This window comes from Phoenix dactylifera, unplaced genomic scaffold, assembly GCF_009389715.1.
Source record: "Phoenix dactylifera cultivar Barhee BC4 unplaced genomic scaffold, palm_55x_up_171113_PBpolish2nd_filt_p 000644F, whole genome shotgun sequence".
Lineage (NCBI taxonomy): Eukaryota > Viridiplantae > Streptophyta > Magnoliopsida > Arecales > Arecaceae > Phoenix > Phoenix dactylifera.
In genome coordinates this window covers 87,070-101,522 of record NW_024068035.1, presented here as the reverse complement: position 1 = coordinate 101,522, position 14,453 = coordinate 87,070, and the positions used below count along the sequence as shown (strand labels likewise).

Below are 14,453 nucleotides of genomic sequence, written 5' to 3'. Positions count from 1 at the left end.
GTGTCCACGCGCAGCACGCGGTTCCTCGCGCGGGCCAGCCCTCGTGGGCTTTTAATGCCACAGAGTGGTATTTAATGTGGATGTGCGCGCGTCCGCGCGTTTTCTTTTTTTCTGAAACGGTATGGTACCAGTCTCCACCGGTTCGTCGGTTCAGTCGATACCGCGTACCTTGATTAGGCTACATACATATTAGGTGCATATTGTTAAATTATTTATTTATTTATAACTTATAATTTTATATATATTTATTTTGTGTCTGTATGCGTTGAGAGCTTTCCTTTAATGTGAAAGATGAGGTCTACCATTTCCTTAAGCTGTTTATTTGTTCTTGCCTCTTTTCAACACCTATATCATTCATTGTGTTAATAATAGATGCTTTATTTTTTTTCTAAACCTTTGAGAGTCATTTTGTTAGTTAAAACTTGATGCAGGCATTTGTGGAGCTTGGGGAACTACAAATATCATCTGATGCAGGGGCTGCTTTGGATGCCTTCAAAACTGTATGAATGTTTCTCTTTTGATTTTTTAATCTCCTATAATACTTGCATTGCTTTAACAACGTGAGTGATAGAATAGAGTCTTGCACATACATTATATTATTGGAATGGTTAGACATATTTAGTACTTTTCATTCTATGTCCAGCATTTATAGTTGAATCAATGGTTATGGTGCCATGTTATGTTTTAATGGTGGTTTTGATTATTCTCATTTTTTTAATTGAACTTTATAAATTAAGTTCTAATCTTTTGATGCTTGTAGGTAAAAGAGTATGTTTTGAGTTGTTTGTGGGCATTGTTGCAGGTGCTTAGCTATCCAAAGGTCACTATTTATATGCAACGAACTTACAACTATAGGTTCTTCTGCAAAAAAATGACTTGTAGCTAACTTTGGTTGAGAGCCACTCCATCAGCTGCAAGCAACGTGCGCCATCTTGATACTGGCCATGTACCGGTGCCACGCTATCACTGTGTCAGTATAGTACGAGGCGGGTTGGTTCGGCATACCGAGTGTTGGTATACCCCTCTACTATGTATCGGTGCCTAACGGGTACGGTACGGTATGGCGTACCATGGCTGTAAGTCGTCTTGGGACTTAGTTATTGTTATGTCACCCATTCCTCTCCTCGTTGAATGTCCCACCACAACTAAGTAGGAGGAGCTTGGTTGCCCTTTCCTGATGCTTGATCACGTTTAATGACTCTTTATGAAGTTCACTCTCAACCTTTTATTAGTGGATGTCCCTTCCTCCACTCTCCTCTCCCTTTTTCTCTCATCCCCTGTCTTTAGAGATAACTATATCTTGCTAGATTTTGATAGATTTAACTGAATCTAACCATCTTTAATTTTCCTCCTTGTTAAGGCCAGTTTCCACCTCCTTGATGGCCAAGTCGATTGATTGCCTACCCTCCTTCCTCTCGTTTACCCTCTTTCTCGCCCTCACCTGCTCCTCTCTCTTATAGTCTTGTCATCTTCTCCTTCCTCCTCTATGGAAAGCCATCTTTTGCTGGTGTCCCTTATCTCGGCCACCATCACTTGCATTCTCTTTCTCCATCTTCTTCTCTATGGATAGGCACCTCCCCCTCTCTTGTCTCCACTACCCGTCTATTGGTCTCTTGTTTCCAGCACCCACCCTTGTGTCCCTTCTTTTAGTCTTATCCTTCCTGCCTCTCTTTCTTTATTCCTCTGTGTAGGGTCACTCACCATCAGCCCCTGCCTTGTATCCACCACCAACCCTTGCTAGACCCTCCTTGTTTCAATGCACATTCCCCTCTCTCTACATAGAGTTCTACCTAAAAACCTCATCTGCCCCCCGTTTGGAGCAGATTATTTTTAAGGCTAAGATAATTAATACACTCAACTTATAAATTACTAAAGTATGCTAATTACTATGTTATTAATTATCTTCACTGTATATAATGAAAACTAATAGATGTAGGACGTGTCTCCACTTATGTGTTTTTTCTCAATTCTCAACCCCATCGCAGCGCTTTTCTATCACTATTTTAGTATTTTCTCTTTTTGGTTTTTCTCCCATCTGAGTCCCCCACTCGAGTCTAGTCTTCAAGCTTCTTTGGGACTCATTATAGTGTTCTGGGATCCCCTTTTTTTTCAACATTTGACCAGTACCTCAAGTGCATCGCACGTGCTAAAGTCTAATGCTAATGAGAAATACCATTGTATTGCACATGCTATGTATTTGATAACATTTTACTAAATCTAAATTGGAGTTGCATTATTAAGAAAAGAATTGTGTTCTTTGTTGAAAATTGCTGCATCTGGTGTGTATTGACCATAATTATGGCATATTTGAAAATTTGCTCAAGAAAATGTACAACAAGCTTCTTGGGCAACAAGATTGGCTTTTCTTCTTTTCTGATGCATAGATTGTTGATATTATCCTTTCTATAAAGGACTATCCTTGTTAGTAAGTATCAGCAAAAATCTAGGAAAATGAAATTTATGTACATGCGAAATTGCTAAATTTAACATTAACTAGTATTATTTTATAATGTGGAGTATTATCAAGTCATCGAGTCGAGTCCTTATCTCTATCAATGCAGAACCCAGTCCCTTTGGAATATTGCGTCTATTTTTATTTGTGCACTACCCATCTATCATTCAGGGTTAGATGTGGGTCCATAATAGTGAAAATTTGTAAGACCCATTGGATCTATGGGTCGGGATTGGGCATGTTAAGACTCATATGTACCTAACACTTAGCCATGTTTGGACGAGGTACATATTGGGTTTAGGTCCAAACCAAGGTTTGTGTCACTATGTTAGAACAAGGGGCATTTCAAAAGGATAAAAGAATAGAAACTTTGCTTTAGGATGGCCATGTATTGGAATTGGAAGCTTAAAGCTGATCATAATTACCAAATAGGAGTGAGAACGTCATTGTGTATGCTTAAGGTATGCCAAGGCTTGTGGATTGAGGTCTTGATGCTGATCTTGCACAAATCTTAGTCCTAGTGGGTTTGAGGCGTCGGAGCTTAGAGGTAAGCAGTTGTGTAGTCTTTAGTCGAAGCTTGAAAGGTGGCTTATGGGGGTGAAATTGGTGGTTGGAGCTCAGAAGTAGCGTGCGTGCAGGGTCCAATTGCAGGAGAGGCTATAAAAGAGGTTTTTCGTTTAGAAATTAGGGAGTTGATTTGGCGGAGCTTTAGGAATGGTGGATGCAAGGTGTGAAAGTTAAAGAGACGAGAAAACTCTCATCTTAAAGATTTAGATTTGGTTAAGAAACTTGGAAAAATGTTATGGGGCATAAATAATGATGATCTTTTTATTTTTTCATGTTAATTTAATTTTCTTAATCATCATTTGCAAAAAAAAAGCATTATCTTTTCAGAACTTAGCAAATTACGAAAGAGGATGTAATAATATAAATAATATGAGGTAAAAGTATTGCATTTGGATCGGGTTTGGTTTGCAAACCCTACATGTGTATCTAATCATAACTTGTAGTTTAAGTTGGATTGGCTATTGGTAACATATATTATTAGCAAACCTGGACCAAGACTTGAGATATCTTATGGAATTTTCTTTAGACCTATGTCCAAAGCATAAATTCTCTAGTCATGATTGAGTTCATCTAGGATCTAGGTTTCTAGGTCCAAGAAACATTTGTATCTTATAGATGGGATAAAATAAATTGGCTATTGGAGAGGGGAATTAATTGGGGACAAGTTAGGAAATGTTTGAAAAATAAGAGAACAGAGCTATGTGGCTTCTTTATTCCATCTTTTTTTTGGTTTCAACTTAATTTCATTATCTAACTTTAAACCCTCAAAAAAGAACATTTTGATGGCTTAGCAAGACAACTAGGCCCTTACTCAAGGATTATTGCACAATCAAATAAGATAGAAATTTTTGTGACATGTAGGGTTGCAATCAAGCTGAGCCGAGTCCAGTAGCTAGAGGCTCAAGCTCGACTTGGTTCAAAATACTTAGATCGAAACTCGAGTCGAGATCGATTGAGCCTTGATATCTGAGGTTGAACTCGACTTGATAGAAAAAAAGGCAATACTCTAGATTGACTCGACTCGACTCGAATATCAACTGAGGCATACTTGAGCTCGAATTCAAGCCTTGGTCATAATTACAAATTATGGTTAAAACAAAATATAACATAATATTATATTTAAAAATATCAAATTAATAATATATTATAACTAAATATAATATTATTAAAAATGTATACTCAATTAGGCTCACGTGCCTTCGAGTCGAGTATTTTGCTACTCGAGCTCAACTTAAAAAATTGCTCAAGCTACTACTTGAGTCGAGTCGAGCTTGGACCTGAGTTGAGCTTGAGCTGCTCGTGAGCTATTTGGCTCATTTGCACCCCTCATCTAGAGATGGGGAGTTTGCCCAAAATAACATTTCCCCTATGGTTTCATGATAAAATTTTGGTATTCGTTGAGATAAAGGACAATTCTTCTTATTCATCGACAATTGTTCATCTGCACTTGACCAAAGGAGCTTTCTTGATATTAATTAAAGTGAATGAATTAGGCCTAATTAATTTGTGTCTCTTGAGATTTCTTGTGGACATTCTGGATATTTGCTATTGTTTTTTTCTAACTGTGTTGAATCCTATATCTTGAATATTTTCCTTATGATTGGAAATTTCTCATATACTCCTAGAGCAAAGGTGAAAAGAAGCTATCTTCTCATAATAATTTGGAAGTAAGAGACAAGTTGAATTTTATGGTAATGTTACAAATATCATACTGGTAAGGTGACATCATACCATTTGATACATCTCCCATGTGCTGGCATAGCAAAAGTGAGGGTGCTACACGTAAAGATGGAATTTAGCCATTCATACTTGAGAGGCAACTTTCAAATTATGGTCATGGACCTGTGGTGTTGGTGAGAGTGTCTGAAACATTTGGAGAACTACTTTTAGCTCTCTTTAATCGCAAATTTTTAGGTATGTTATAGAGTATTAATAGGGTTATATGTATACTAATCTGTTGTATATTGGTCAGCATAGAGCAAGAAAAATTAATTTTCTTGATTGTGAACCCAATTTTGCTAATTGGTACTGGGAGTCATATCAGTCGATAACTGGTTTGGTATGGTATTGGTACGTACTGTATTGAACTATGGTTTATTGGAACCAAAGGGAGGGGGAGGGGGAGGTAGAGGTAGAAAGGGGGAGAGGGAGGGAAAGAGAGGCAGGGGCCTCCGGTTCCAACGGCAGGGATCGAGAGAGAGAGGACTCATCTAGTTGGGATGTTGTCATCATCATCTGACATGGACGGTATGCTATCGGGTGGTATTGTCAAAGACTAGAGGAGGAGACAGGAGAGAGAGAGAGGGGGGAGGCAAAGGCTTCATGAGGGCTTCGAGTCATCCGATAGCTTTGGATCCGGCAATGGGGATTGGGAGGGAGAACTCATGTGGTTGGGATGTTATTGTCATGTGGGACATGGACTGGATGCTGTTAGATAGCTTCATTGGAGGAAAGAGGCTTGAGGAGGCAGGAGGGGGTAAGATTTGAAATCCCGTGGGACGGAGGTGTGCCGATTTCTCTATGAAACGAGATGTGGTCATCTATCTCGGTAGATATCCTTCGTCTCTCTCCCCTGCTTTCCTTTCTTTTTTTCTTTCCTTTTCATCTTTCTTTCTTTCTTTTTTTCTTTCTTTTCTTACTTCTTTCCTTTCTTTTTATTCTACCTTCCTTTCTTTCCTTTTTTTTCTTTCTTTTCTTACTTCTTTACTTTTCTTTTTTCTTCTTCTTCTTTCCTTTTCTTCATCCTTTTCTTCATCCTTCTTTTCTTTTTTCTTTCCTCTTTCTTCTTCTCTCCCCGTATGGATGGGTTTCATAGTCCCAATCCCCTTCGGTCCCATTTTCTCACAAGAACGGGTCGGGACGCCCTCGATCTTGTTGGAACTTAAAACCTTAGGAAGGGGAGAAAGGGTAGGTGAGGGCTTCGACCTTTGAGAGCATTGGGAGAGTTAGAGGGCTTTGGGGAGGGATTTAATAAATGTCTCGAATTCGTTGGACCAAACTGTGCTGGTACTTTGGTACGGTATGGCCTGAATGGGCCGGTTCGATATTGTCGGACGATCTTTGTTGTGAACCCTAGATGTTTGGTATAGCACCTTATTATATTGTATTGTGCTGATGCAAGACTACAACAAGTGTGGTACGTGGTGCTTTAATCCTTGTTTGGTACAATCCATGGGATTGTTGAAGTCAACTTGATAGCAGGTCATTACCTTTTCTTGTTCTGCAAGCCTTCGCATTTAGGGCTGGAAGTGGGCCGGGCCGGGCCATGCCCCTATCTAAACTCGGCCAGATTTTTTTTTTTTTTGGGGCTTTGGGTCAGGCTTAGGCCCGAAAATTTTTGGATAATGTAGGCTCGAGCCCAGGCCTAGGCTTGGCCTGAATGCGATTGAGCTGGCCCGAATGACCTGTTTGGGCCAAAAATAGGTCCCGACCTAATCCTGATTGAAGTTTAATATTTCGTAATATTACTTCACAAGTAAATGAGCTAGTTAAAAATTGAGCTCTCCTATAACACAAGTAAATGATACATGATACATTATTCTCATCTAAACCTAGTTTAATTGGTCATTTATTTCTTCATTATTCTCTCTAAATAACAACATATAAAAACAGATTGATTCAGGCCTGAATTCGGGCTCTGTTTGGGCCCAGACCGGGCTAATGATATACCCGAGCCCGACTCGGAAAACAAATGGGCTCTATATTTAAGCCCAAACCCAGTCTGAACTCTTTTGGGCCTAGCTCGATGGGCCTCAGGCCGGCCCAAGTCCATTTCTAGCCCTATTCACATTAGAGTTGTGCTGCATAGCTAACCTGATGTTGGTATGATGCTGGTTGGTTCCTGTAGTACCCCCTAGCTAATAATGAACAATGTGGAACGTATGTATGCATGAACTTTATGTACTTCTTAAAATCATATGTATAATTTTTGGATTACTCTATCATGCCTTTTTTATGTTGTATGTTGGTTGTCATGATTAGTTTTACTAAAATTTCTATACATTATGCTCTCTCAAACAATCAACCCACTAATTCCAATTTTGGTGGAGCTATATTGATTTTTCACACTGAATTGCACATTTTGTGCCATACTTTCATGCTTTATTTTCTTCAGACTGGTTTTAAAACATTGTTATATGACAGGCTCGCAATCTTCTTAGTAAAAGAGGTGAAGAAGTACCAATTCAATTGCTCAACAATATTGGTGTTCTCTACTTTGAAAAGGGAGACTTTCAGGTTTGTAAAAGCAAGCTATAGTATAACTTGTGCAATTTGCAGTAAAAAAGCCCTTTATTTGTATTTGTGCTTAAAACTTAGCTGGTTTATGAATTTTTTTATGTAAAGGGATAAACTCATGCAAACAACAGCAAAAAAAAAACAACAGCTTATAATGTAGGCTTATAGCTAATGCACACCCGTATCTTTTATTTGATTTTTCAGTTGGCTGAACAAACTTTTAAGGAGGCATTAGGTGAAGGCATCTGGCTTTCAGTTTTGGATGGGAGAATAGGCAGTTCTAAGGTAGATTGTAGTGCCTACTCTGTGCAGTACAGGGATTTCAGCTTGTTCCAGCAGCTTGAAGCAGAGGGTACATCTTTGGATTTGCCTTGGGATAACGTCACTACACTATTTAATCTGGCCAGATTACTTGAGCAGCTACAGGAAACCGGAAAAGCAAGCATTTTGTACCATCTGATCTTGTTCAAGGTATCATCTACTCTCCCTCTCCCTCTCTCTGTGGGTGAGTGCATGCGCGCGTGTGTGCTTGTGCATGTGCCCGTCTCTTGCCTTTTGCATATAATTATGTTCATATTTGTGCATACTCGAAGTTGCATGGTAGCAACTATGCACAAGTTGTCAAGTTCAATGCTAATAAAAATAAGTTGTTAATCTTATGGTATTTTATATGTTCCATTCTTATTTTAGGGACATGCAACATGATTTGCTCATAGTGATGGGTGACTAAACTGAGTTTGTTGTAGTTTACACAATAATCAGTTGGGTGCTGCATGCCTATAGAAAGGGCACAGTAGAGATACAGAGTGCAATTTTTTGTTGAAATTTTCGGTATGCTCTCATTTTATATCCAATCATTTGCTTTCCACACAGTCAGTCATGCCTAATTATTTACCTTTAAGAGCCCATGAATATTGATATGACCATCTCTTTTCTTCATTTGTTGCCTTTGCATGTTACATGAACTTTATAATGTTGTTCACTTGCTTTCTTTCTTATCCACTGTGGCTTGTTTTTCCAATATGTGTAACTGTTCTTACTTCCTAGTGATAGATTTTGAGATTTAGTTCTTTTGTGCATGAACTAAATGATTACTATATCTGGGCTTAAATATGAAATAGAATTGGACTCTAGAGGGTATTTGACATGTATGATTGAGTGAAGGTGTTAAAGGATGTAAGGATGCATGCTTCATGTAATTTATAATGTGTGCATTCATGTGCTTGTTTGCATGGGTGTTTGCATGTCTGCGTTGGTGCTTGAAGATGAAGCCTGTAACAGATTAGGGCTTTTCTTTTCTTTTTTATTTTTTAACTTTTATTTATTAGTTGCTACAGAGTATGCATTTAAAATACATGCTCATAATGTGCATTGCATTATGAATGTGAAGAAGTGCGTGATCTTTTGACAGTTCGTTCAAACCTAGATTGCATGTGGGGAATATCTTTTTTGCGTGGGCGAGGTATGCGGTACCGACTGTATTAACGTACCGGTGGGCATCGGTACCGGTACGGTACTGAACAAACCGAGCCGAACCGGTACTGTACTGATGGGGCTAAAAGCCAAAAAAAATTTGGAGCCGGTTCGGACTGGTCGGTTCGGGCCGGTACCGGTCGGTACGCGTTGGTACCGGATCGGTACGGGCCGGTACGCGTTGGTACGGGCCGGTACGCGTCGGTACGGACCGGTACGTATTGGTACGGGCTGGTACGTATCGGTACGGTTCGGTACCGAAATATGTAACTGCACCGTACCAGTAGGATCCGGTACCGGTATGTACCGGCCGGTATCGACCGGTACGGCAGACCCTGGGTGGGCCTATATTGCAACAAATTAGATAATCCACATATTTATTTCTTTAATCCGAGCATCTTCTTCAGTACTCACAATCCCTCTGACATGCTCCTACTCTGTCTACTTCTTGTGTCCATATATGATGGTGTTGTGTGCATGCATTATCTCGGCCTCTTTTCAGTTATGTTATTTCAGTCATGACACTAATGTCCTATGCATCCATTATGGCTTAAAAAAAAGAAAATATTTTGTGTTTAATAAAGTTACCATATCTCATGACTACATCACTATTTGTTGATTATCCTCTGAACCTTTGCATCTATTTCATGATTTCAAGTTTTTTGGACCTGCGAGTTTCTTTGTTTCGGAGTTTTCTAGCTCAAGGTCCGCAATCTCGGTACTGGGTACCATACCGGTACCTTATCGATTCGGTACGGTATGGTACGATACACCTCTATGCCGAAATAGCTCTATAATTATTTTTCTCAATTTTGATCTCGATACACCTCAGAATGGGCGGTACTGGATTTGTACTGACTTGAAGGTGTGAATCGTACCAGTTTTCTTCTGGTATGTATGGTATGCCTCGTATCAGATGGTATGGGGCGGTACGACAGATCTTGCTCCGATTGTGTTCTGAGCTGCGTCTCTTAGAAAACATGCCTTTGGTCATACATTATATTTGATTTTTTTTGAAGGCATTACTTTTATTACTCTTTAAGCAATAAATATCAAAACTTCAGAAGGATGCCACAATTTCACTTGTTTGGGTATAACTTTTCCTTCTAGCATCTTATTTCCAAATGAAGTCACACAGCCTCCGTAAGTGTCATTTTTTTTTCAGATTTACATTTGGACTTCATCTTTTCTCATACTTTGTTTTAACTGCTTATGATGCTTACAGTTGTTAATAATGTCCTGGGATATATCCCATTGGAAATCTGGACAATCTGCATGTGTTTGTTCTCACTATTATGTGAAAAATCTATTCGTTTGTAAATTTGTCAAAGCATTCTTGAACTTCTAGTGTTTCTATTATATACATTACTTGAACTACCACATTTGATGCCTTAGGAAGCCTTTCAGTAGTCATTCTCCTGACACAGACAATGGGGCAAATGTTAACCTCTTTTTTGAAGCTGGTATGGCTTCCGTGAAAGTCTTCATAGCTATTTCTTCTTATTATCTTTGGCTTGCATGGTTAACATTTATGTATTTGGAGTAGAACTTTGAGTATAGGAACCAGTGGTGAAGTAGCTTAGATATATTATAATCCAGATTAATTAGGTACAATTAATGTTTATGTTGACTTATGATTTTTTGTATGACATCTGAATGATTTTATTTGACATCATGATATGTTCTGTTTTCCTACAGTATCCACACTATGTTGATGCTTCTCTGAGGCTTGCTGCCATGGCCAAATCACGGAATGATATTCAATTAGGCATCAAATTGGTATTGGATCAATTTCTATTTGATGATTGATTACTTGGCTTTTTAGGTAATGCCAGAAAACTGATCCTTTTTTATAGATAGGCGATGCTCTCAAAGTGGATGACAAATACCCCAATGCTTTGTCTATGCTTGGTATTCTGGAACTTTTGAATGATGACTGGGTTAAAGCTAAAGATACCTTCCGTGCTGCTAAAGATGCAACTGATGGGAAAGATTCTTATTCCCTTCTTTCTCTGGTGCGTGTCATTCTCATGACACTTAATGATTCCCTTGCATTGCTTTCTAAGGTTTTCTATGTGGTGGTCTGTGGATACATATACATAATTACCTAACATCGCTACTTTTTGAGCATTTGTTTCTGTCTTAATTCATGTCCTTGTGATAGCATGGTTTTTGTTGAAGTTTTCTTGTATTAATCTCTCTTTTGTATATTCCTCATAAATTTAGTGATTCTTCTTTTGTGACCTGTAGGCGAACTGGAACTATTTTGCAGCTTTACGTTCTGAGAAAAGAGGTCCAAAATTAGAAGCTACACATCTCGAAAAGGCGAAGGAACTTTACACCAAAGTACGTGTTGTTTTCTCATACTTCTAATACCATTTTTTTCCTTATGTAGCAATGAATTTTGAATTTAACGACCTTATTATGGTCATTTTAGTATTTCCTATAGTGTTATCACTTTTAGCTTACTGCATGGTTTTCGACTTTGCTAGTTTGGTATCTGATTAATTGCATGTGGTAGCATCCTGATATGCCAAGCATAATCCTCTGCACATCATGAACTGTCACTTAAATGATCTGCCTTATGAAAACTAGACTTTTTGTATCCCTAGATCTGCAATGAGCCTTCATATAGGCACCCAGTGTTGACAGCACTGGCTTGCTTTTTGGATGTCTTTCCACGTTAGGTGGTTTTGATAGATGCTAAATGTGCTTTTATTTATATGTATGTGTGTTTTTCTATGACTAGTTTCTTCCTATTATTGGACAAATTTTTTTATCTTCATAGCAAAGGAAACAACAGCATTCCTTGTGATCCTTAAGTAGGAGAGCTTTCTCGGGCTTCAGGTTTAGGACCATGTCTCACACACATGGTTATTTTATATTGTCTAAGATCAGTAACTTTTCTGTTTTTGATTTTATGAAGGCTAAAGTTGATGCTCTTTGTAGAATTGGAATTTTGTCTTCTGTCCTACTTAAGTGGCTCTTGAAATTGTCACCAGCTATACTGCTGGATTACATTTCATGACCTGGTCCAATCATTTGACTCTCTTCTTGTGCTAGAAGCTTTACTTGGTTTAGAGAACTCTAAGAGATAGTGTTTCTACATGCACTATCTTTATCATACAATACCAAACATGTCATCAACATTTTCAACATTTCCTTGATTTTAGTATTATTTTCAATTTGTGCTTATTTCCTATGCCACAAAATGTTATGCTACTTTTCTGTAGTGAATTATTGAGGGCTCTGTTTGCTTTATTTTTTTTGAAATGAAGACTGCTTTAAAAAAACATTTACTACTTGTCTCCTAGGTGCTCATTACCTTATGTTGGAGAGATCTTTGACATGTTTTCTTTGATTTTTGCTCCTTTTTTTTCCACTTGCTATGCTTATGCCCCTAAAGAACAAAAGGGTTCTTATTTGCTGGATAACTTGTTATCATAGGGCAGTCAACAAACTATACTTAGGTCAGTTAATGGGCTTCTCAAACTGCGCATCTCCTTACAGTTCGATATTTTCGACCAGCCTAAAGGCATTAAGTTTGAGATTGCTGAAGCCTGGTATTATCAAGTTCAAGTCGGGGGGGGGGGGGGGGGGGGGGGGTTTAAATACCCGAATCCCAAAGAACATAGGGCACTAGCATGTCTCGATCTGCCCCACACTATCATAGTTCCCAAATAACATAGTAAGGGGAATACACTGGATAGACCTAGAGAATTACTATTTGATCGTTTATATTGGTGTCTCGTCTACAATGTTTCTCCTTTATCATGTTTTCGTATTTTTATTTGCTTTTTTATGACTTATTTGAAATTTCATCTTTCCTGCACTTTCCTCACTCCTTTTCTGTTGTCTACTGCATGTTTCTCGATGCCAAAAGAATATCCATCTCCTTTTTTTCTTCTTTAATATTTTGCAAAGGAAGATCTTTAAGTTGTTTGCGAATTGGGAAACTTAGATTGATTATGTCATGAAAATTATAGATATGTTCATGAGAATCTGCCTTTCATATTTGTTCTATTGTCAGAAGTTCCTTTTTCATCCTTCACAATCTTGGGTTCCTGTACCACATATTGCTTATGTGCGTGATGTAAATCATACTTAAGCTGTGTGGAATCATTTAATCTTCCATGTTCAGGTTTTGATGCTGCATCCTGGAAACTTATATGCTGCCAATGGTGCTGGTATTGTGTTGGCTGAAAAAGGTCATTTTGATGTTGCAAAGGATATATTTACACAGGTCAGTTAAGGGCTACTCATCAGTTTATATCCTCATCTGGTGGTAAATTGTTTACATAAGTATGGCGTTCGAAGTATAGGTGCAAGAAGCGGCATCTGGAAGCGTCTTTGTTCAGATGCCAGATGTCTGGGTGAATCTGGCACATGTTTATTTTGCTCAAGGTCATTTTGCCTTGGCTGTGAAAATGGTAAGCATATTACTCCAATTTTCTTTTTTTTAAGGTGTCTGTTTTTATGCCATTTAAGTTGACATGCTTTTTTGCAGTATCAAAACTGCTTGCGGAAGTTCTATCATGACACAGACTCACAAATTCTGCTATATTTAGCCCGTACTTATTATGAGGCTGAACAATGGCAAGACTGCAAGAAAACTTTACTAAGAGCCATCCATTTAGCACCCTGGAATTATACACTTCGGTTTGATGCAGGAGTTGCAATGCAAAAGTTTTCAGCATCAACTCTACAGAAGACAAAAAGGACTGCTGATGAGGTCAGTTATGATTGTTTTCATTATCCAGCACTCTCATCTATCTGGTTGCTATTTTTAATTATCTAACCCTCAAGTTGCACATGAATAATTATTGAGTTAATATTAGGAAGCACCTACCCAATAGCTGCTGTGTTGAGCAAAATGTGGGGACTCTCCCCCACCTTCAAAGAAATCTGAAGTCTTGAGTCACTTCTTTTGTGACATATCTTACTTTTTCCTTTTCCTTTTCTCTTAGAGAACCTGCACTCTCCGTATCCCATAAATAAGCGTTCCAATGGCGTCCCACTTCCATACCCTTCCAAATCCATTCTCCCAAACAACTGCTAAAATATCTCAGGTGACCTGGATTAATGGACAAAATATTAATGGAATGTGGTGTAGCTTACTTTTTTGTATGAACCAACGATAACCTCACTGGGACTGTCTGATGAGGCTGTGAAACAGATCCACGGATCACATGATTGCCAGTTTGCAAGACCTTGACTTAAACCCTTCAAAGAATTACATTTATATGATTGGTTTAGTTCATCGATGTCAGTTCATGATTGCTGTTGGAGCTGGTCTGCAGCCCACATTGTGTGCATTATATGGTTGATGGTGTACAACAACTTGCCAGCTAACCCACCTCCATTTCTTTGGACCTAGGATGGCTGTCTGATTGGAATTTGCTATTTCGTATGGTATGTTAAATATGTCCATCTCAGAGCAAAATTTGTCTTTTCTGAAAACACCAATATCCTTTTCCAAGAAGAATTGGAAAACCTCATGTTGGTGTGAGAGAAGAAGATATGAGGAAGATGGACTATCCAAACTTTGATACCCTTCTTGCTGTTGTCCCAATATAATTTTTTACTTTTAGTTTTTTGATTGGTAAACAGTTTCATAGATCATTAGTTGTTACGCCACCAAGATTAATATTCTTGCTTCTCTACTGTATTTATTACTGTCCACTACAAAAACATCATTGGAAACAGCTTTGCTAGATTAAATAAC

General features: G+C 38.4%; 1 protein-coding gene across 1 annotated transcript in view; it reads left to right on the top strand.

The window, feature by feature from the left end:
* LOC120103991 (protein CTR9 homolog) overlaps positions 1-14,453 on the top strand; it is a 55,721-nt gene that overhangs the window by 28,018 nt on the left and 13,250 nt on the right. The window contains exons 12-20 of the mRNA XM_039119862.1: positions 432-500; positions 7,163-7,255; positions 7,460-7,726; positions 10,427-10,507; positions 10,585-10,743; positions 10,979-11,074; positions 12,870-12,971; positions 13,051-13,158; positions 13,236-13,460. Coding sequence (XP_038975790.1) covers positions 432-500; positions 7,163-7,255; positions 7,460-7,726; positions 10,427-10,507; positions 10,585-10,743; positions 10,979-11,074; positions 12,870-12,971; positions 13,051-13,158; positions 13,236-13,460 — 1,200 coding nt within the window. The remainder of the gene's footprint in view (positions 1-431; positions 501-7,162; positions 7,256-7,459; positions 7,727-10,426; positions 10,508-10,584; positions 10,744-10,978; positions 11,075-12,869; positions 12,972-13,050; positions 13,159-13,235; positions 13,461-14,453) is intronic.